Genomic DNA, 24,457 nt, shown 5'->3' on the forward strand with positions numbered 1-24,457 from the left:
CCGATCGGAGTGACTACAAACACACTACTTGTCTCAGACTTCTCTCATTAGTGATTATATATATAGTGTTGTTTAGGGTTGTGATGCTGTCCAGTCTGCTTTTCTCGAAACACATTAACATCTGTAGAAAATTCCCGACATTTGTTCTACTTCTATCTAAATCGTTCTAAGTTCGTTTACTTGTAAATGCATTATGACTACCACTACCTAGATACTCGACTTGTCTTGATAATAGGTTCAAGGGCTTCATTGAGGGATAGATATTCCAGATGGAAAAAATATCCGATACCTCTTTTACAATACATTTTGTTAAATCCAAGAGGCTGCCGAAGTTCGCGGCGCTTGCTTTGTATACGGCAATGACGCTATCGTTAGAAGGAGTGCTTAAGTATGCTTTGGCAAGTCTAAGAGTTTGAAAACGGTATCCGACGGGATGCGTCGCACTCTGATCGATCGTCTGAATTTACTGACGACCATCTGAAGGCACTTTTAAAGGCGGACGGCTGACCCGAAGCCCGAGAATTAGCCGAAGAACTAAGTTGCAGCCACACCACATTCATATAGGTAAAGGCTACTTCAGGTTAACCGCTTCGAGTTTACACAGGATCTTAGAACTTGTATATCTCATGAACCCTTTGAACACAATAAAGAATTAGGGCTCAAATGCTGCGTCTCAACATTTTCCCTGGTACTGAGCGTCACGCTGGCATAATGAGCGATTTTTGCACGGAATTGCTGCCGGCGATCAGAAGCGGTGTCTAAACTTTATCAAATTATGCTCGACACTTGGTGAGGCTGCAAAAGCCTGATTCGCTGACACTTATTTCCTATGAAGCAGACACACGATTATTTGGTCCAGACGCATCGATTTAACTAGGCTGTTTACGAACAAAAGCCCAGCACAGGAGGCCAGGCCATTCTGTGCCATGACAACGTAAGGCCACACACGGCGAACATAGTCAAAGATACCCTTCTAAACTTCGAATGGGAGATTTTGCTGCACTCTCTATATCCTTCGGACTTTACGCGGACCGATTTTCGCCTTTTCCGTTCATTGGGCAGTCATCATCGTAGCCTTACTTTCGGTACAGATCAACAACTCGAAATGTAGCTGGAAAATTCTTTCGAGATAAAATGCGCTACATTCTGGCGAGACGTCGTACATCGTTTGGTGGGGAGATGAAACAAAGTCATAAACATTGATGAGAAATACATAATACCTTATTGGCGCCGGAATAGAAAATGTGCTGCTTTATACGCTCCAAAGAAGCACGGCAAAGTTTCTTTTCGACCTGATTATTACAGCGATGCAGACGATATCACAGATAAGAGAGGGAGTGCATAGGCAGTCAAAAAAAACTAAATTAAACTAGATTAAAAACTAAAATGGCTCTGTATATATATATATATATATATATATATATATTTGCCGCGAGAATACACTGTTAACCTAAAGAAGAGGTAGTGGATCGGTATAATCGTATGACCTTAAACCGTTATTTGTCATACGCTCAGGCAAATGTTTCCGGTCGATACCTCAGTAGGCTTATCAAGGCCCAAAAAGGAAGAAAAGGGAAATTCTAATGCGCAAAAATTGAGACGAGTGGCTTTTCCGAGGGAGAGTGGGCTAACACTTTTCGCCTTAATATCATAAGCACGCTGACAACACGTGCTACTGAACAGTTCTGTTAAGATCGTATTAGCAGCAAAGCAAGACAGTGCTAAAATCCCTAAATGGGAATAAGGAACAAGACACGATGCCAATATGCAGGGCAGGCATTAAAAATATTACACGTTACTGTATGTCATGGCCAACACACACGTGTTGCAGACATCGCAGCCGACAATGTTCCTGGACAAATAAGGTTCTGCTATTCCTGGGAAGTTCCCACCTCATGACCCTTCACACATTCTATTAGTTAGAGAAGCAAGGCACACGAAATAATAAATCGTTTATTATTCGTCCCTTTTTAAAATATGATATATTATATAGCAATAGCATAGAGATATTGTACATTGTCGTGGCGTAATGCTGCTTTCTTCAAATTTTCGGTAGAGGAAGGAATGCACGTGCTTGAAACGCCTTAGGGAAATTTTAAGGTCATATTCAAGTAAAAAAAAGACTCCTCCCGTCTAGGCGGTGCGAAACGTTCGAGCAGATCAGTCCTGCATGGCTCCCTTTGATCTACCACAGATACATTGAAGAGGGTTTACTATCGTAATCATCAGTAAGCCATATGTGTAGTTATACGTATAGCATAGTGCCTACAGTGTCTACTAGGTATCTAGTGGGTCTGATAAGAGCCACCTGTAGACGAATCCTGTCAATTGACCTTAAATATTGTTTTCAAGTAGATTAAGTGTAAGAATTGCCCTAATTTATTCAGGAGGTTTCGGTCAATAAATAAAGTTATTTGGTAAGAAAGAGTATTTGTTTTCTAAGAGCATTCTAAGATGAATATAATTGAGGTATACTGAGCTAATGCGTGTTCAATAATAAAAACAACAATATAGTAATGCAATAATGCAGCTATGTAAATGGTAAAAAGGATCTACTCGAATCATGTTTCATTGGTTTTTTTTTTAACTTTGCTTTATAAATGTTTTTACTGGATACGGTGACACAATTACGGCTGTTATTAGGATTATAATTGCAATGTTGTCGGTCAAGCTTGCAATGTATATGAGCTACAGTTGTAGCAATTCAAATATGTCTTCCGTTACACCTAACAACTAGAGCGTCTGAGCTTTGGATGGGTATCCAATGGTATATAGCGTGCCTTTTACTAACACGAACGTATTACAAATCAACGGGCAATGGAGATCCTGTCGTTTGATCCTAACAACCATATAATATATGATTGTCTGTTATGAGAAAAACTATGAGGGGAAAACCCATCTGATAGCCACACAATGATTCGCTGTGTTATTCAACTCGAGTAGTGGTATTGATATACAAAGCCGATTTTATTATGATGTCCTCGTAAACCTTCTAAATCTTGATTAAGTTGCTTAGATCAGATAAAACATTATAAAGATCTCTTCATAGAGTAGACGTTCAAGCTAGATCACAGGGAACTGCGTTACTTACAAAAATGACGAACTGCGCATAGTCCATAATGGATAGAGCCGCTAGGGGATACCAACTCAGCGATAAACGAGTCAACCTTTGATCGCAACGTCGATGGCGTTACGTCGGGCGGAGTCCACTGAGTAGAAATAATGGTAACTCCAACCGGATAGAAAGTTTGACCTGTCCGCTTTCAAGTAACGGATAGCGTTAACTCTGTGAAAAACGTGCATCTTATCCATAGGCAACGATGGACAGAAAAAAAGTCCATTCCGTTTCGAAGCGTTTTATTGTATTACCACGTACTCCAGTTGCTGCTTTATGGTGGTCCATTTTATCTGAATTGTTTTAGGGGCAGTAAGTGTATGATGCAACGTACCCCATGTCCAACGCCTAAACGCGTTTCACACGAACTCATAGACAAACAACCACATAATGAAGACACTTTGCTGATTAAGAAGAGTGAGACCCTGGAAGCGGTGACGTCATCATCTTTCTGAGGTTATAGACCGATCCAGCACGCGCCCAGTACCCACCAATAAGAACCAATGACTATTTCGAAATTTTTGGAGTTGATTATTTATAGCGAGTCGGCTTCCCCAACCCTCGAGCATGTGGCTAAATTGAAGTGCGGTCAAAATTTGCTATCTCCTTTTTATACATAGCACATGTAAATACCAACGACTCGTTTTTGGAGGGTGGAAAACTCAGTTACGGCATTTCTAGCTGTTTTTATATTTACGTTGCTAGAGTTTTGTTGCTTAGCTGAGCTTTAGCGGATACTGGTTCGCTCTTTTGCATTACGATGTTTGCACTGGCTGAACTACTTAAGACTGTTTAATAAATACGCATGAGTCAAAATATGACACGATTTTATGGAACTTAAAATTTACTTTAGCTTGCCATAGGAAGACGAAGACTCACACCGGTACAAAGGCTTTTTTCAAAAAAATCTTCACAGATAATTTCCTGATTTCATGGTGAATACTCTAAGCGAAGATGTGCGCATCAGGCCAGGAATTCAAACATCCTATCAATGTTATATTTTTTTGAACGCGCCCAACCTGAGGACATATCTACATTTCGTTTTAAATAAATAGAGATGTACTCGTGAAAGCGTCGAACTTAAGCACTTATGTATACCGAAAGAATTGCAAATGTGTCCGTTTACATAACACTTGAGAAATGGTCGTCGACGATGTACTTGTTCCATGACGATACAATATAGCCCTTTGTAGCCCCCATTCTGTCTGTGATAACCATCTTAGAGGAGTCATAGCCCAAGTGCAAGGCGCTATAAGTAAGTCAGCTTTTCGAATCCGGATAAAAGAAGTGCCTATTTTGACTTCGGAGTGCCTTCCAAGGGCTTGAATCAATCGAACTTAAAGGTACGTTCACGTACGCTTTTCTTGGTTCTGGCTGCGCGTAGGTAGATACGTTAGCACTCCTGCTGTAGATATTCTACGTTTCAGCTCTCAGATCGAACTTCAACGAACTTTACAGTATGTATTGATTTTTTTTCTACTACGTATGAGAGACTCTCGCGCAATTTCGGCGCACAATGATGTTGATTAGTAGATCCGTTTCCAGAAATATGGATTGGCGTTGTTGTAGCAGCTAAACCCTAGCCCAGTTAAGCTCTACCGATTATCGTTCCCATGTTGCCAATGGTTTCTCTATTGCAACGAAGAAAGTATCCGTTATGTTCAGCTTAAGTATCAGTTATGAGCAGCTGCTATGTTATGACGCGACCTCTCAAGAAGCGCTAAGCATTTTCAACCAAAAATGACGGTGATGCTCTGCCAAGATTCCGCTATCTGGGTTACACGATGATTCCCTGAATAATTTCACAACGTTGGTTCACCTTGCAGAACACGACTTGACAATATCCAGCCATTTTAGCTAATAGACAAACGAGTCCGCGTTTCTCACCGACAACCGACCGATTTGTCTCTACCTGATTGATAATCTTAACAAGGTGGCAAACGTCATCGCTAAACTGATAAAGGGCATAATGTAACGATATGTTTGCAATTTTAAAAACAATACAACTGGACTTAATGCTATATCTTGAATTGACGATAATGCGGTGCCACTTTTGCAGGAGGGTCGCGTGCCGGGTTGACATGCGCTTAGGCGAGTGAATGAATCCTCCGCGTCTGCCGAAAATACGACTTAGATTTTCGCGAAATTTTCGAATAACGAAAAATATATAGCTACAAAGCAAAATAGTGTTTAATGGTCTTACGTATTTCGTATGACTGTGATTGCGTTAATCAACCATGTAAATGTATTGAAACGGGCGACTGACATTCGTAGTGTCAGTATCTGATGGATTCTCAAACATGTTGATACGACCAATTTACTATAGGCTCTTGACATTATTGGCGGTGTCTTGGCTACTGCAAACGCAGCGCAGAAAGTATTACGTAGTTGCAATACTCTACGACCCATAAGTCGATAACAACAGGAAGTTCGAATGTAGATTTAGATCATCGTTAATTTTTTGGCGCGCAGGACGCTCACGCGCATTCGTAAAATAATTCGGGCCAGGATAAGGGACCAACAGGACTATCAATTGAATTGCGGTTTAAATGTCTGCTAATGCGAACAGTTATCTGATCGGGAGCAACTTCTAATCGAGGGCAGCAAAAAAAAAAACAACGGCACGTACTTTTTCTCCGTTACAAACCTTATACATACAATATTTTATTTAAATACACATCCGCTCCTTTGAATTTCTTCGTATCAGTTGTTAACTTCACCCAATATTTGACCGCTTTTTCGCACATACCTAAAAGCGTAAACTAGTAAAGGTGAACAAAGTATGTGTTTTTAAATATCGCATAGTAATAATATGTAAATGGACACGGCGTCCGTCAAACGACGCCCATATATATATATATATATATAATGGTAAAACCTACGAGGCACCAGTGTCCGATGGAAGGTTTACAGCCCTCGAATTAAATATTTGCACCGCGATCTGTTTAGCACTTGATTTCTTTTTTTTTTTTTATTTCCTTTTTATGTTTTCAAGTCCATCTTCTAAAGTCGCAATATCTACAGGCGCAACAATACTTTATAAAGTTCAAGTACTGCCCTCGAAAAACATGGCATGACGGTACCGTGGCTCTTGACTATTAGGTCGTATTGGCTTCGCAAACGCGTCTTGCAAAATAAAAAAAAACTTTTAGCAACGGACAGCTTTTTCTTATATTATTAAATAATTAAAAATAAGTAGCTGAATAGATGACAAAGAATATTTTTTTGTTTAGCCTTAATTCAATACGGTAAAATTTTTTTAAATTCATTACAGTAACATGTCGAATGAGGCGTTCCGTTCACCTTCATTAAGGCAAAAACGGCAACTACATAGCATAAAATATGTAAGTTTTTATATAGTTATTGAAAGAAACGACTTGTCTCTCAGTTATTGTTTATATGACCTCGAAATTCAGAAAAATAGGTTATTAAACTTTTTCGTTTATTTGTCAAAAATAAATTATTATTATTAACCTATAAACGAAGAACATTTTCAAAAAGATTCGTAGAACTAGAGTTAGGATTAACGGACTAACGTAGTTATCGTACATAAATACTTATGCATTAATTTTATTATAGTCTTATCTTATATTATTACTTGAATATATACATCTACTTTTTTGCATGAATTTCTCTAGTATAATCCATAGATCGGACTCTAATATTTGAGCACATATGGTCTTTATAAATTGATCTTTTATACCTATAATATATATAATTTTTTCCTTTTACCCTACATGTTATCTAAAGATAAAATATCAAAAGTTAATAGTTTCCTAATTCTGTTTCACTTTAGTCTTCTTACTGAAGATTAGCATACCCATCTAAATTGCCTTCTAACAAGTGTACTGCAGAGCTTCGAAAGGCTTCTGGCTTTTCTATGTAAGAGAAAGTGTCGAACCTTCACTAATTATCACTTTTAACTGGTATCGCAGATCATCGTCGTGCACGGAGCACTTAGCGTGTCCATACTCCGATCGATTGAAACCCATATATGAGTGCTTATACTTTGCTTGTAGCTATTCATTCCCTCCCAGAATGAGCAATAGTGTTAAAATCGGTACGATGTTTATTTATCTAGCAGAATGGTAAGTCTGCAAACCAACATTCACTATCTGTCTGCGATATTTATAAACTCTTAGTAATTTTTTTCTTTCATATGAAGTAAAAATGCTAAAAAATTGAAAACGAGTCAAAATCATTAGAGCTACAATCCACAACACTTATCTATGTAACAAACGTTTGACTGCTTTTTCTAGGCTAGCGGCTGAAAATGATAGTTGCATTCAGCTCATATGATATTTCGCAGACGCAGGTTTCTTACTGTAGCCAACTAAAAGTTTCCTGATAAACTTGCTAACGATTGTTAGGTCGATGAAACCTAATAAACATCTGGCTCAGACCCTGATTCGGAAACAGTTTGTTGAAAGGTGTGCCGCCGAAGATCTTTAAACGAGCCCTTTTGCTAAAAGCTCTTTCCTCGTCCATGTACTCAATGTTTTCATCTGTTACAATCTATAAGACTTGTTACTGGCCCACTGCACTGTGTTCTTTCTTATCAAATTCGTTGACCGCTTTATCTGTAATGAACTCATCTACAACAAGAGATCAACAATGATTTAATACATTCCCTGAACCACCGTACGACTTTATTTATCGAGTACTTAAGAGTACTTTTTCATAATGGCTGCTATCATAAGTTAGTTCCGGGCAAATCGCTTATTCGAATATGGACGTCCGTGTAAAACTGTTTTCACGAACATCATTATTTCTGGGATAAAATGAAGATCGTACTATCAGAAGGTTCTGTAATGTGTTCATTTTATGGCTTCTACGCCGGTGTCCGAAAAGACCCTAGGGGCAGAAACTGCCGTTCAGGCGAAATTCGATCAGGAACATTTCTATCTTTTTCCTTAACTGTTCCAATTCTCATTTACTGATGATCAAACTTTTCTACCTTTTACAAAGCTGTTGACATGGTTTTTTTTTTAAATAGTTCTGAGTATTCTCATACACGCCACGGCGATTCCGAGTTGTTTCGGCAGCTTCTTGAAAATTGAAATAGGATAAATCGGAAATGCTATTCTTTCCCAATAGACATGCCTTACCTTAAGGAAAAAAATGTGATTTGAACAAAAGTTATCTAAATTTTATAAAACTTGACCTAACTTAATGGATTGGCTGGAAGTTGCTCGCAATGTCGAACACTCAGTAAGTATTCTTATGAGATTCACACAGTCTGGAGTATATTTGTATATAAGTTAAATGCACATAAGTTATTTTCTGGAATTTATAATAAACTCTGGTTACACTAATTGCTACCGGAATGTTATTTCGCGTGCAAGTTTTCGAGATCTACCCTATTTATAATTTTACTGAGGTCACAAACGTACCAAAGCTGCTAAAGATATTTGTACTGCGTGTGGTGATAGCCTCAGACTTAGAGGAGAACATGAAAATAATTTTCTAAGTTGAATTTCCGTCCTTCACGTCCTAGATAGTACGACATGGAGGACGTAGATTAGCCCTTTCGGCTACTGGGGTCGACACGAATGATTAAAAAAAAAATCTATCTTTCGAGAACTGCTAACTATTAAGCCGTAAATATAGTCAGACTATCTTATAACTTATGGCATTCTATCACAAATTTAGGGCCTGGGTGTCATGCTAATGAATGAAAAAAAGGAGAAAATACGACTTCCAACACCTCATCCGCCACCGAGAGACGCTCAGGCACCTTGATTTTTACGTGGTAGATGCAACAACTAGATGGTCTCGATAGTCAGGCTTAGAGATGAATCGGATTTCTATTCGAAGCAGACCGTGATTTATGCATGATAAGACTGGTAGGGTACAATACACCAAAATATTATTGAGAAAAATAAATCGCTAGACAAGAATCTATAGAATCAAGGCTTAGTTATAATAAACGACTAATACAAAGCATAATACCAGTTTTGTTACTAACATCAGTCCTCGGAGCTTCTGAAAAAATCCGAGGCACAATTTCCTAATTTTTGCGAGAGCACGGTTAACGGGTAGCAAAGCTTAAAGATTTCGCTTCCGCAATAGGCTTCCTTAGTTCATAGGAAAATATGAACTTGTTATAACTAAAATATACTGGCTGGAACCACGAATAAATTTATGAAAATATGCTTCATACGTCCATCTCTCTTTTCTCCACTCAATCTTTCTTCGTATCCCGCATGTTAGCAATAACATGCCGCTGCCGTGGCTCGCACAAGCGACAAGTGTACCGTGCGACTCGTTTCTTAGCACTTCACTCTGAGTAGAAACTGGACAGCAGCTTCCGCGACGTTTGGGGGGTGCTGGAGAGAGTAATGCAAAAGACTTTCCAGGCCAGAGCACCCGGCGTGAAAGCGTCGTTTCTTTAGGGACCGGCCTATGCTAGCGAAGCCGAGAATGGCTTTCTTTCTGCACCTTTGATTTTAAACGGTTGGGGTCTGTTGACCACGATTTTAGCGGCCCTTCTGGCAGCACGGCCTTTGAACCCATAGAATTATTCAACTCGTGTTGTCGACCGCAATATTTACTCTGAAGGCGACCGAAGAAAGCACCACGGGGGCGGAGGAACCGGGCCACTTCGACAGACGTACGGAGAGGCACTGCGTGACTGTACGAATCGTCCACTCCACTAATCCGTTCATTCAAGGATATCCTAGAACAGTCCTCATGTAGCGAACGTTAGGACGACACTATCGTACGCACCGGCCCTGGAAACAGTGTTATCTGCATCTATGGAACCATACCGCTCCTGAAGGGTATAGAGGGCCTCTATCATGGCCCGGGGTATCACGCGGCAAACCGGGCGAAACTAGTGCAACAGTTAATACTTATTAGCATCCACGTAAGCGCAACCGCTCCACGAAATTATTGCTAGTATGGAAATAGTGCTAGAGAAACTTGGTTTTTCAAGAGAGCAGTAAGTTCTCGTGCTCTTGCTAAAAGTAAACCGAACAGCTTTTCGTGTGGAAGGACTAATTATCTAGTGATATTTGTAGTCGTAACAGACACTATAGAATCGGACATTAGTCACTGGATGACTTAATTTTATTACATTTTTTATTATATAAAAGAATAGACTATGACATTAAATACGCATTTCTTTCCAAAAACGCGACGACCGTTCTGCAGATACATAGTAGGCATCGGGCTGGCAGACAATTTCTTTGACGAGTTGACTCCCTGCACAATGTTTTGGGATCCGGGTAATATTTAAAAAAAATGCCCAAAACAGCGCAGTCGATTTCGTAGTATTGTGAAAACACATTGTTTTGCCTGGACATCTATTGCATGGATGTTCGGCAGATCTGAGCAGCTCCCACGGCTGCGCCTTTGTGACGGCTTGCTTGATGTGGTGCACTTTTCTCATTGCGTTAACTTCGATGTCTAAATATTTCGTCGCTTTAACCAGGTATATTCTTGTCTGATCTGAAGCCAATGTGAGGGGCAAGCATTTATTCCTTAAGTAGTATAGCCTCTCACTTTGCAGGGAAGTCCTCCTGATCCCTTATTAGGTAGTGTATTTTCCAGCTAACCTTAGGGACACGTTGTGGTTTTAGGTTCATGCTCGGGCATAGACGCACCTCGTTTCGTGCTGGAGCCGGCCGTCTGATGTAATGTTTAACAGCAATACCGGGTGCAAAACTTGAAACACAGAGACTCCGCAGGGGATAAACATTACGTGTGTATATTTATCATATTAAGATTTATCTCAAAAAAGAGAGAAACAGTCAGCTTTTTTTGGAGCTCTGCAGTCAGAGCTTCAGCTGTAACAGTGAGGACATTTTTATAGGCACTTCCGCCTTAAGATTGCTTATTTTTAAAATCTTATTGTACCCCAAATTTTGCAAGAGAGGGCTGACAGGGCTGATGACAGAGGAGGATAGACCCTCTAAAACCTTCTCTGTCACAGCAAATAATAATAGATTATTCCCCAGATCCCAATGAAATTAGATTGGGTGGCTTTAAACTAACTTCGCCTTTATGCGAGATTATATAAGCAATCCTAATATCTAGGAAAATATTTCTAAGCCTCGATGTCTTCGCATTATTAACGGGCATAGGCCTGTTGAAATCCTTAGCTTAATATGTTCACCTTTCCTCCACTGAGCAGCCACTCTAGTGGAGCGTTTTGAGCCACCTTCCTGTGTGATAATTGTGGCGTCCATGTCTTTGAAAAATCTTTGGCCAGAATTCCGCCCGGATCTGGTACTTCATCCCTTTTGATACGGTTTCATGCCTTCAAAACCTCTTTCCATTGAGAAATGTCACAACTGCTGACAGATTCCCCGATTCTCGTTTAGATGCCTTTCTGCAGAAACTAATGATAATTGGTGGTGAGTCTTTCTTATGGTGGCCTTGGCGACAGAGAAAATACAGCTAGCTTGGTCGATTGTTGAAGGACCGGCCGATCAGCGCAATAGCAGAGACTTGGAAGGCTTTCCATCCTTAAGCGGCTAGATGCTTGGGTCACTCAAATTTACAGCCAAATTCTAAAGTAATGACGAGATTCGACCGTAGGAATCTTACAAATTAATGGCCGGTGGGAGAATATTTAATATCCACAACCAGTCAGAACCGGAAAAATTAAGTCATATCCGTTAAATATGTAAAAATTTGCGTGTTACATTCTTGTCGACCAACACCCGGCCATTGCTACCGGTTGTTCGAAGTAGGATATTGCGTCCTGCAACGTCTCTCGGTTGGCCACGTGTCTACCGTTCGCGCGCCGTCGGCGCAATCCTCCAACGATTCCTCGTACTTCTGCTACTTTGCGTACTTTGTATCCGGCGCCTTCCCTTCATACAGTCTTCACGTTCTTAGTACGATGTATTTATGTATGTTTGCTCCCTGTACGATACACGTCTGGCGCTGGCTCGTGGGTCACAAATTCAGTCGGAGGCGCATTTCATCGCTGCCATAAAGTCGTAAAGGACTAGGCGGTTAATCAGAAACTGACGTGTATCTGCTAGCGGACAAAGCTTTTATATTCCAACGGCGTCCGTGCTAGCAGCTATTTATTGCTTACATTCTTGAGCTCAACAATATAAAGCGCACTTTATTAAAGTGTTATAATAACAACAGTGATGACAAAAATCTTACGCTCAAAATTATTAATGTGTTTCGAGAATGTATACACAGTTTGGATGATTATAACACAAGTAATATCTAATTTGCAAAATAATCTACATTAAATGGAAAACTTTTTTTTTTTTACAGATGCTTAATATGATTAACGTTCTTGTCGTTCGTAACGATGGACTATTGATTCATAAACCCCAACAAACATTTCGCGTAGCGGCGCGTTCCTGTTCGATGGCGACTTTTAAGTCTTCCAATGTCGTCAGTGTTAAACTTTCTTATCTTCTTTAAAATATCGCCGCGGAAAAGTCCACTGGCGTCAGCTCTGGGGAGTGGGTAGCGTATTTTATAGGGCCTCTTTGTATAAATCATTTTTCTGGACAGTTTTAATCAGGATATGGTCTTATATCATGGTAGTGTACCAGTGCTCTGTTATGTTGCAAATAAAATTCGTTATCTTCTTCTTTTTGTTACTATTGTTATTCTTGCAATAAATTCATATAATTGGCTTAGTTAGTGTATTGCCAATAGAAAAGAGTCCAATGAGTTGCCGCACCACACTAACTTTTCGTAAGTTAACGAAGTGTTTCATATGGACTGCTTAGTAAGTGTAATTGATTTAAATGTAGCTTTATCGTTATAAATATTTTTTCCCGAAAATCATGCGACCTGTTTACGTTCTTCCAAGTATTGTTTCTAAAGTTGTCTTCTTCAGTTTGGATGGTCTTTATAGATGACATGGACCATTGTTAGAATGTAACTCTTCCATTTCAAACGTCCTAAGATGCGATAAATACTTTATCTGTTGATATTATGATCACGACTTGATTGTCTTACAGATTTCTTAGATATTGCGCTATGTGTTACTGTAGCCTTTCTTTCTGATGAAGATTGTTGATGCTTCCTCTTAGAGGTTTTCTATATGAACTTCCAAAATAGTTTCAACTCATATTTTATTATCTTATTCGATTGATTGTGTGTTGTATCGAGGGGTCTGCCTAAAACTTGCTGCAATATTGCCCTTGTACTTCTGCTAAATTTTCATACTTCTAATAAGGTTTCGAAATAAATTTAATTGACTAAAAATAAATCTTGGTCCATATACTTGTTTTCAATTAATTACATCCTAAAAAGGGGGAACAGTCAGAAAATTATGTCCCGTTAAAAAGTGCATATTAGGAATACCCTTTGTTTACAGGGCGCTCGGTAAATATTGAGAAAAAATTATTGTTGCCTAATTTTTACTCGTGTAATAGCCGCCAATAGTGCACCTCAATAGGGAGATTTTTAAGTATCCAATATTTTAATAATTTATGTACGTATTATTATTATTATGAATCATAGAAATAGTTATTTTGTGCTACGGTTTCTACACACCATTTCAATATAAGCATGCTGATACATTTATAAATGCAGATATACTACATAGCCCGTCTGCTAGGGTCATTTTTGACAACCTGATCGTTTCTTCGCTACGCCGTAACGTTTTCAAATTTGCTGTTCTGAAATAATGGATAGGGATGACATGCCAGATCGAAGCAACCTGTAGGAAATATATAGGATAACAGAGTAACTGGTTTTATCTAAGCCGACTTTAATTGAAAGCGACTTTGTAGAACCGAAAAAAAAAGATCTGCGCTCGTTCGGTGGCTACGACTTGTTTCCTTAGGGCAAGTTACTTAAGCTTGAAACCATATGAACATTTGGGAAGTGTGAGGCTTTTGTAGCAGTTAATATAGAATTGGGCATTTTCTTTTGTTATAAAATCTCTAGAATCAATACCAACACTGAGTAAGGCTGATTTAATTAGCTAGTTTTTATGAAGGCTGAAGTTAGGCTCCGGTGTAATTGTAAATCCCTCTAATTAAACTAAGCACAGATAGGGTCACATAATTTTAAGTGTACTTATTGGACTGCTTATAAAGGTATATACGTATACTGTTTTGGATAGAGATCACCGTATTGCTGATGGTACTCTCCACAAACTTAGCATTTAAGGTAATGAGCGATTTCCTAAAAAGCCCATGTAGCATTAGATTATTAGCGTAGAGATCTTGCTGAACAGCTTTTATACAAAGAGTGATAGAAGAATATTAGGATCTTTGACGGATACCTATAAACCATACTCCTTTAGAAATCAGGATATGAATTATTTCAACATAAAAGCTTCTATTCGTTTATAACTTGTGACACGGTCAGCTTCGAATTCAGGTTATCTCAAGCTCCCCTAAGGTCAATAGGTACACGCGTCACTACTGCGCTGCCAAGAAGACGGTCAAACGATTTTGTGTCAAGGATCACGCTAACACAAAATTGTCAACAAAACTAAGACCGGTTGGCAATGCGGTTCAAATATGTGGATTCGAGTTAGAGTACCTGCTGTTACATAATGCACTCTTACCGTTTGGTTACTTATTATCATGTCTGAGCATAGAGTATGACCTGCTATGTTACCGATAATAATTAAAGACAAATTTCAAAGATGATTTAATTTAGTTCTATATATATATATATATATATATATATATATATATATATATATCAGCCAGTACTATTTGAAGAGTCTCATAGATGTTTTTGACCTGCGAAAAGTAAAGGTCTAAAATCGAATGCTGCCAAATTGTGGGATATATTTACCAAAAGAAGCCGATACAGCGCCTTAAAAGAATTAATTATAAGCAAACATTTCCATTCCTGGCATCAAACTAGACGAATATGACCAATTTGATTAACTTGAAGGCATAACTTTCGATCGGGGTAAAAGGAACGGTTAAAACCATGAAACTATAACGATTATATCGAACACATAGATGGTATTCTAGATCACCCTATCGCTAGTTCGCTCGAACGGGAAGTCGTCACTGTTTTCTTCCATATTCTAGACATGTCTTCTAAATGAAACACGTGTCTACTATAGTACTACTAATAACAAGGACGTTATTATCTGCAACTGAATAATTTATCTTTGTTCTGGAACTGAATCCATTTTGCCTGCGGTCCGAGCTACCGCTGAGGGCGCTAAAGTTTCCGATACTCGTCATTCTCGTGACAGACAGAAACTATCCAAAATAAGAAACAGCCTATGATTTACAAAAGCACGGTTATATGCACATAATTTATCCAGGCCATGTCGCTAAGTTGACAATAGTTCTCTGAATAGATGCACAGGCCGAGCTTTTTGATCTCATCAGCTGCCATGAATGTCGTTTCCATACAGACCAAACCAGTTTGTCCGTGTGAGCTGGCGCGTCGTTTTACCATATTTTCAACAACATAATACGCACAATGTATCACTTGCATATAGACAAAGTATATTTTCTCAACGTTCCTGTAATAGGCCGGGGTTCGTGATTCTCACTATTAGGCATAGTAACATTTACGCCGTGCAACTATGAGCTTCATACAGGTTGTCAATTGTTTACTGAAAGATGTGGTAAGAAAGAACGGCCGGAGCCACAGTAACGAATTCAACTACCCTCACCCGGCCGTTACTTATTACTACCATTATGATCACAGCTGTCGTGACGAAGGACCATATATTATTAATGCCCTTTCGTCAAAGTCGTCTGACATGCGAGGCATGAACGCGCTCAAACTCATGAAGCATCAAGAAAACACAGGCAACGATTTGGTCTCCTTGCCTGGCATCCCTGGCAAATGGCAAACGATACAGCACAATGCATATATTGATAATCATCTAGCCTACATATATATTTTTCGGGACTTTTATCGCAGTCAAAATAACAGGACAGACAGGCAAGATAATAAGCCTTAGCATTAGCATTAGCAACGAATGCATTTACAGCATATAATATTTATGAGCTGCGTGGGGTTGAATAATAATACTAATACAGAACGTATACTACATAAACATACGCGTGCAACATAAATTGCTCAGCAAGGTTTTGAGCCTGTATTACCTGATTTCTTTAGCCAGAGAAACCTACTGCGCTCGACCGAATCATCTATCGTTTAGCTCATCGTGTAACCAAATTCTTTCATACCCCCATAATAGTATCATTTATCAGATTTGAGAGACAGTGCAATTTAGCCTTGTGCTGATAATACGATGGTCACATGTTTTCCTAAAAAAAATTTACATACACTTGTAGAAAAATATTGTAAAACCGGCGTACATATATATACTCACGAAATGCAGCGGTGCACATAAAAAGGCATCTTGAAGCCCCAAAATGGGGTGTGGTCTAAACTTTATGTTTAAAAGATATTCCGAAGAAAGAAACTAGAATTAACTTAAAATAAATTGTATAATGGAACTACTATCTACGTAGATGAAAGTGTAAAGGTTAATTAATCTGACAAATACTGAAGGGGTCTCATAATAGTCAAAGACGGCAGTCGTCGAACAAGCAGGTATAATAACATATTTGTCTAACATGCGCAGAAACAACCTGAACTGAAAACTATTTCAAATACAATGATTATTTGCATTGTAAATACGTTTATATACAGGTCCTTAAAATACTATTGCAAATATCTACCCTTCAACTCAAAAGGAAGTTGAATTCGATCCAAACGATGATTACGGTGTTTGTTCGGTATGGTACGAGTTACATATGGTCGAGGTAGCGCGCTTCAACCGTCACAACTAATACAGGCTCGTTTGAAAGGTAACAGCAATCTACTTACTCCCGATCACTCGCGTCAAAGTGGTTGGCGTGGTCAAATCGAAGATCTTTTTTTTTTTTTTTTTTTTTGTTATATAATATTCCATAAGCATTGTGAAGTTTTCTGATTACGAGTAACAAAAAAAAATTGCACTCAAGCGTTCAGCCCACAGTGATAAAAATGCTAATAGAGCCCACAATGGCGGTAGGGCTTTCAACGCAATAGCACCCCTGTCGGTGCTCACTCTCCGTATGAACTTTTTGTAGAAAACCGGCACTGTCTCGAAGCTACTTCGCAAGTGTTTTCACGGAAAAAAAATCCATAGAAAAAAGTTCACACGCAAAAGGAACTAAAAAATACTGAATAGGTCTATACACAAGCGCAAACTTCTGTATAAGCCCCACATGTCCTGACGAATAGTTAGGGGGCGTTATGCATGGCGCTAGGGGCTGTTTATGAGAAACGATTGAGTTGGTTAATTAAATATGCTTTGTTTTATGCAAAAATTAATGCTACTTTTCAAACAGGTTTGAAACAGAAAATGTTCCATCAAACCTACGTATCTTCACAAAGCCAAAGTGACTTGAGCTGGGAAAGTTCCAGGTTCGCATTATCATTTAGAGTGCTGTTTTTTAGCTATATTTCTGTTATCATGAATATACCTTCTGTTCACGCAGTCCTCGGGGTGAAATGTACCTCCTGCCTTTGAATCAGTAACCGAATCGCGCGAAGAATTTTTTTTTTACTTAGACAACGCTATCAGCTTAATTATAGACCTGTGCTTGTGAATCATTCAAATCAAATATTTCTATATCTAAAAACCTACGCAACACATCGAGATTTTCATGAGCTTAAAATTCGCAGTTAATAGGCTTTGTACGAGAACGTTTTAAGGTATTACTACCGTACGAAAAGCATCAATCATCACTGATTCATACACAATTTCTACTCTAACGGTAAACCTCGATTTAATCATTTGTCTCGATTATGGAAATATAGGCTATCTAGTTGTTTTTTCTCGTATGACTCCTCAGAGGGTGTTTGTCTGCCCCATTTTGAGGAGTTCCAATTCGTCAAACCCCATGATTAATTGAACTATGAAGCTTGATACATCTTTACGTTTGCGATAGCGCGCGTAGCACTGAACTACACCATAAACGGCAACAAGGTCGCTGTGCTTTTGGAGTTCTTGGCAAGCAGGCAAAAAATAGGTGAACAATGTTAAACCTATAAAACTCGACAAGATTAAACAGCTGTAGCCGGTGATAAAAGTACGGAAGCAGCAGGTGGATGAACTGCACAGACGAACTTTTCGTCTGCTTGATAAGAACCCGTCTGTATAATCATTGATTAGATTATACACTTTTTTTTTTTTAACTGAAACTAATTATCAAATTTTTCATCGAAAGATATCTTAACGACTATGCAATTTTGCAATACTCTGATCAGCCAATTTTTTCTAACGTATTCAAAGTCATTTCTGCTTTTCATGGCTTGCAGGCAAGTGGATAGACGTTACTGAATGTTTAAATTAAACTTGGTCAATTTAAACATTTTCTGCATTCGATTACCTCAGGAACCTGTCGGCCGAAGGACAAATCCTGCATGTATTTCCAGACTTCTCACGTCCAGGTACTTCCCGATTGAAATTTTTATCGGAGTTTTTTTTTAATTATTCTGACAGCTATTTTTTACAAATTCATACATGTACGTCTAATCTAATTTTATGTTCACTTTGCTCCATCCACATATATCTATTATCGCCAAATTAGTCCACTACTGATTAGTGGAACATGCATAATTTATGTCATGTTTATGTGTGACACTTTAGAATATACGTAAACAATGTGTAAACATGTGTAAATAATTTTAAATAATCACATTTTAAAAATTAGACTTCATCGGCTGAAGTGGCGGCTTAGATTTCACTATGTCTGCAACTTTCTTTATTGAAAAGTTAAAAAAATTAGAAAAATTATGGTTATAAATTTTGCTGGCTAATTTCAATTTACAGCTTCTGCGTAGAACATGTAAATAATTTGTCGTTGAATATCTAAAATATCCACGTTTTAGCATGCCTCCATTTGAGAGAACCCGCAGTTACTTGGAATAATACGTATATATCAGCTGGGCTATGCTTACGACTAATGGGTACTACGGATATTTGCGTTTCACAATTAACGACCTGCAATAATATTTTTGACAATAGCTGAAATCACTGTGGATCGTTTGTTCCTTCCCACGAACAAATGTATACGAGGCCTGTTACGACTCCGTTTACTGTTGACGCTTTTCAAGCTTGAAAACTTCAGCTTGTACATGTATTTTAGATAGGATATCAATCGTTTGGTGTGCATAGGACAGCATCATGAAAAACTCGCTTCCATTTTTGTACGGCATTTGTTATAAATGTTTGATAGTGTTTATTTTCTGATGACTGGTATAATTGTTATTGAAAATGTCGCCGATTGCCTCGTTCGTGTCCCATGGTAAAAAGGGAACTTTCCCACGCCTGTGCGATACTTGATCGAAAGTCGGATAAAGCAGCGGCTGCAGAGGATACCGACGACGATTGTGGATCTATATGTCGATTTTACTACGCTTAGCGACCAAAGCAACAATCTTCTAGCCAGGTAAAGGCCGATGTCACAAAGACAACATATGGCAGGCAAAATGCGTTAAGCTTAGGGCAACACATGCCGAAAACGCTTTCTTCAAATGTCTCGTTTATTTTCCTTGAACTAACTATCTATATTTAGAGCGGTTTCGGATAATGATGTTGACCGGTTCTTAGTGAGCAGCTGATTGTGATCCTTGACTAGCATCGAAAATCACAGACAATGAAAACGTACTGGGCGTCTTATGAAACAAGATGATAGCTTCAGCGTTAGCTCATAGAAGTGAAAATAATGTGATTCTACGATTATTACTATTCATAGGGTAGCGTTTAAAGACACGGGGTTGGTTAGTCTCCAATGCAGGTGGCACTGTGTATTGGCATGGTGTCAATGCTCCAGACACCGACCGACATTGCTAAACGCTGGTTCAATCGTATTATCATCACTACAAACAGTTTATTAGGTTACATGGTGTAGTTATCGTTGTGGACTATGCCCGCTGGTCAATTCTGTTAGTCCCCCTCCCCCCTCCCCCCCTCTGTATCGACCTCCCTGTTTCAGCGCGCCCTGTTGTGCCGTGTATGCGGGTAGTGCAGTGGCGTGGCAGACGCGTTGGGGCCGCATGAGAGAGGTTCCAATGGGGGAGGACTTTGCTTAAGCAGAACGATATACGAGAGCGAGAGTGTGCCGATAGACTGACAGACGGATGTCTGTGGAAAGTGAGCACTGGGTCTGGAGAGTGTTAGCTATATACAGCAATAGCGGTAGCTTCTAGCTAGGTCCTGCTGCTTTGCTACTGATACTGTTGTTGTTGCTGCTGCTGCTGCTGCTGCTGCTGTTGCCGTCTGCCGCTGGGAAGGTGATAGGTCAAATTGTATATAAAGCCGGCTGGCTGCTGTCTCAGGTCATCATTTGTTCACTGCCTGGCGAGAGCCATTCAATGAGAGTAGCGTGGTGTTTCCGAGAGCATTCCCTGCACGACCTGCTGCTAAGATGCCTGCCACCGGATCCTACTTTTTACCCCATCAGCTTGAGTGAGTATATCATCGATTCATTAACGTCTTGTTGAATTTAATTCACCAGCTTCTCCAGACCACATGCAGGCACGATAGGCGTATCAATAAAATAAATGATAACTATTCGTTAATTAATAGTGGCAGAGATGAGCAGTACTAAATATATTTTCCGATTGTTATTCCAATTGAGTTGGTTCGTTCTATCGAGATGATATATAGTCAAAATGTGTGCTATAGCGAGACTTACTGAGTTATGGGACCGAACTTCGTTAAGCGCTTACTATGACGCCACTCGCGAAGGGATTTCGCTGTGTTATTTTAAGGCACCAGACAGCTGGAACATCAATGCCAGCAACCTCATCGACATCACTGAGGCCTAAGAACAAGCTTTGCTGATATGCTAAAAAAGAGCTTCATTTGCTCACCATCCGCGTTCTTGTCTTTCGATAAATGACGATTCTTATGGCGACGACGTGTCAAAGTTTTGCCAAGCATTCGGGCATTTAGTTTGGTCCGTCGGTAATAGGTAGGGGTTATGAACAGAGAACATATTATAAATTTCTCTTGGTATTTAACGAGCTGCAAACAGAGTAAGTTGAATATATTTTAACCTTAAGCTTTGGTCATCTTATTGACACTTCAGGCTTAAGCCATCCGGATGTCTTTCGCAATCGATTGGCGATCAAGTCCGCAAGACATCGGTTGGCTTCCGACCGAATGCCGATTTGAAAACTCTCCCTGAACATGTTCGGAGCTATGTTGAAGAAAAGATCGCTCTATGTAAGCCGCATGCGCTACATATTTGCGATGGATCTGAGGAGGAAAACGAATACCTCATTCAGTACATGCTACGAGGTAAGAATCTATAAGAATTAAAAGCTGTTTTTATACTGTTTTCACTCCAGCGTTTGTTTAATCTTTCTCACTTTTTTCGCAACAATTTAAGTCTCTCTCTCTCTCTCTCTCTTATTTCAGAGGGTATGCTCGTTAAGCTGAACAAGCATGAGAACTCTTACTTGGCACGCACCGACCCTGCAGATGTGGCTCGCGTGGAATCCAAGACTTTTATCTGTACCCTCCGTCGGGAAGACGCTATACCGTCTCCGAAAAGCGGTGTCAAGGGAACCCTTGGAAACTGGATCTCCCCCGAAAATCTAAAAGCTGCATGGGACGAGCGCTTCCCAGGCTGTATGCGAGGTCAGACAATGTTCGTCATTCCGTTTAGTATGGGTCCAGTGGGAGGGCCGATGTCGAAAATCGGCATCCAAATGACTGACTCCCCATATGTCGTATGCTCTATGCGAATTATGACCCGTATGGGCAGCGATGTCCTCAAAGCACTTGGCAATGGACCGTTCGTGAAGTGTCTTCACTCAGTTGGTCAGCCGCTTCCAATGCAGAGGGCCCCGATCAACAACTGGCCGTGCAACCCGGAGAAGACAATCATCACACACGTGCCTCATAGGAACGAAATTGCCAGCTATGGTTCCGGCTATGGAGGAAACTCGCTCTTAGGCAAGAAGTGCTTCGCTCTTCGTATTGGCTCCACTCTGGGCTATCGAGAAGGATGGCTGGCCGAGCATATGTTGATCCTGGGTCTCACCTCACCACAGGGCAACAAGTACTATGTTACTGCTGCATTCCCGTCGGCCTGTGGAAAAACCAATCTTGCTATGATCACTCCGTCATTGCCTGGATGGAAGGCCCAATGTGTTGGTGACGACATCGCCTGGATGAAATTCGATAAAAACGGTGTTCTGCGAGCTATAAATCCTGAATTTGGCTTCTTTGGGGTCGCACCTGGTACCTCATACAGCACGAACCCGAACGCGATGAAGACTATTGAGAAGAACACCATTTTCACGAACGTCGGCGAAACATCTGATGGCTCATACTGGTGGGAGGGAATGGCAGAACCACGTAAATCCATTACGATTAAGACATGGACTGGTAAAAAGAAGGAAGGATCTTTACTCGCCGCTCATCCCAACTCACGCTTTTGTGCTCCCGCCAGTCAGTGTCCAATTATTGACCCCGCTTGGCAAAATCCCGAGGGAGTACCTATATCTGCAATCATTTTCGGCGGTCGACGCCCAGAAGGAGTGCCTCTCGTTTATGAGGCGATGGACTGGGATCACGGTGTTTTCTTGGGAGCTGCAATGCGCTCAGAGACAACAGCAGCTGCTGAGCACAAGGGTAAAGAAATTATGCATGATCCATTTGCTATGCGTCCCTTCTTCGGCTACAACTTCTCAAAATACTTAGAACACTGGCTGTCGTTTGCTGACAAACCCGATCTTCAGCTGCCAAAAATCTTCCATGTTAATTGGTTCCGGAAGAACTCCATGGGCCGATTCATATGGCCAGGATTCGGTGAGAACGCGCGCGTTCTTGACTGGATCATTCAGCGGGTGGAGCAAAAACCAGGGTCGGCACGCCAAACTGCCATTGGTTTCATGCCAACAAAGGAAGCTCTCAACCTAAATGGTCTCGGCAAAGAAGTCAGTTACGAGGAGCTTTTTGCGATTGACAAAACGTTCTGGAGCCAAGAAGTGTTTGAGATAGAGAAATACTTTGACGATCAATTGTCAGGTGATATCCCCGCTCGAGTGAGAAAACAGCTGAACTCCCTGCGAGAGCGGATCGCCGCTCTATAAATGTGATAATACCGAAAGTCTATCAAGGGCAATTGCGTTCTGGACAAACAGCGAGTGCTTCTCAATTAATATATAGATTCTTGCCGTAGGGTCTCCTTTACAAATTTCTGCAACTTTATAGCCAGTCGCAAACTCTTTTGTTCAATACGTTTGCAGGGTTTTCCTTACCTACGGAATGAATAAATTGACTGAACGCTATTTTCGATGTACATATAATAGTGATCCCCAGAATGAATAAATTGATGGAACGCTATTTTCGATGTACATATAATAGTGATACTGTGCAGCAATCATTATCAAATAATAGGAAAGAAAGACATGTATAGGAAAACGAAACAGGTTATAAAAGTACAGTGATCACTATGAATAAAATATGAATAAAGTAATCAAACGATATTGATTACCATATATACTCCATATATATTTACCATATATACTCCATATATATATATATATCATATATACTCAATATACCATATATATGTCTTATTGGCCAATGCTTATTTGATTCAAGCTAATGCATTTTGCATCCCCGGCTTTGCTAGTAGCATGTACTTTTTTTTGGACGCCGCTTCCTTTGGGGGTTTGCTTCGCCTCCGAATGGCCAATAAAGCTAATGCATTTCGCATCCCACACTTCGCTGGTTCTTGTTGCGTAGTTGATGTAATGGGGTTTGCTTTGCCTTCCCTTCCAGATAACTTACACATTAGTATTTGGTTTACCTGAAATCGTGAGCTCGGTTTTAATCGATGTTGGCTACCAACACGAAGTACAGTTATTAACAGGCTCATTATTAACAGATGTCTGTGGTTACTCTAATTATTAAAGTTACTGAAGATAGGCATTAATTAACTACGAGCAAGAGAATGATAACAAAAAGATGAAGAAAAACAAAGATGAAAATTATAAAATTAGAAAATGAAAGCACAATAAAAACAACCGCGGCACGCTGTCATTAGTCACAGTATGACTGCCACATTTTAGCTTTCACAGATCATTTTAGCCCTTTGTTTGAGATTGCAGTAATAAACACGCTCCACTTACCAGAACCTAAGAAGTTTCTCAGGAAGAACCTAAGAAGACTTGATCGAAGATAATATTTCCAACTAGTCTATTATACCTACATTGAAGAAGTCCTGATCAATCAAAAAATTGACAGTACCAAACAAAACGCCTGATTTTTTCAACCAATAGAAACCGCTTGATATATTTACATTTATGATGGGATATTATACTGGTTATATTCAACTTGCAAATGCCTCATTAGATTGATATATTATAACAGTGTTATATAGTCTTATAGTTTTATTATATTAG

The 24,457-nt window shown here is 39.7% G+C and overlaps 1 protein-coding gene and 1 long non-coding RNA gene across 2 annotated transcripts; both read left to right on the top strand.

The window, feature by feature from the left end:
* Positions 1-2,584: 2,584 nt before the first annotated feature.
* Positions 2,585-13,236, top strand: LOC111264010 (uncharacterized). Its single transcript, XR_002682594.2, has 3 exons — positions 2,585-4,458; positions 6,390-6,459; positions 12,359-13,236. It is a non-coding gene; the product is annotated as an uncharacterized LOC111264010 (long non-coding RNA).
* Positions 13,237-20,358: 7,122 nt separating this feature from the next.
* On the top strand, positions 20,359-23,775 carry LOC111264011 (phosphoenolpyruvate carboxykinase, cytosolic [GTP]). The gene is made up of 3 exons (XM_022839580.2): positions 20,359-20,501; positions 21,127-21,338; positions 21,459-23,775. Exons 1-3 carry the CDS (start codon positions 20,461-20,463, stop codon positions 23,138-23,140), a joined length of 1,935 nt encoding a protein of 644 aa, XP_022695315.1. The 5' UTR covers positions 20,359-20,460; the 3' UTR covers positions 23,141-23,775.
* Positions 23,776-24,457: the final 682 nt, after the last annotated feature.

The sequence above is a fragment of the Varroa jacobsoni genome, unplaced genomic scaffold, assembly GCF_002532875.2.
Source record: "Varroa jacobsoni isolate VJ856 unplaced genomic scaffold, vjacob_1.0 scaffold_812, whole genome shotgun sequence".
In the NCBI taxonomy this organism is placed as follows: Eukaryota; Metazoa; Arthropoda; class Arachnida; order Mesostigmata; family Varroidae; genus Varroa; species Varroa jacobsoni.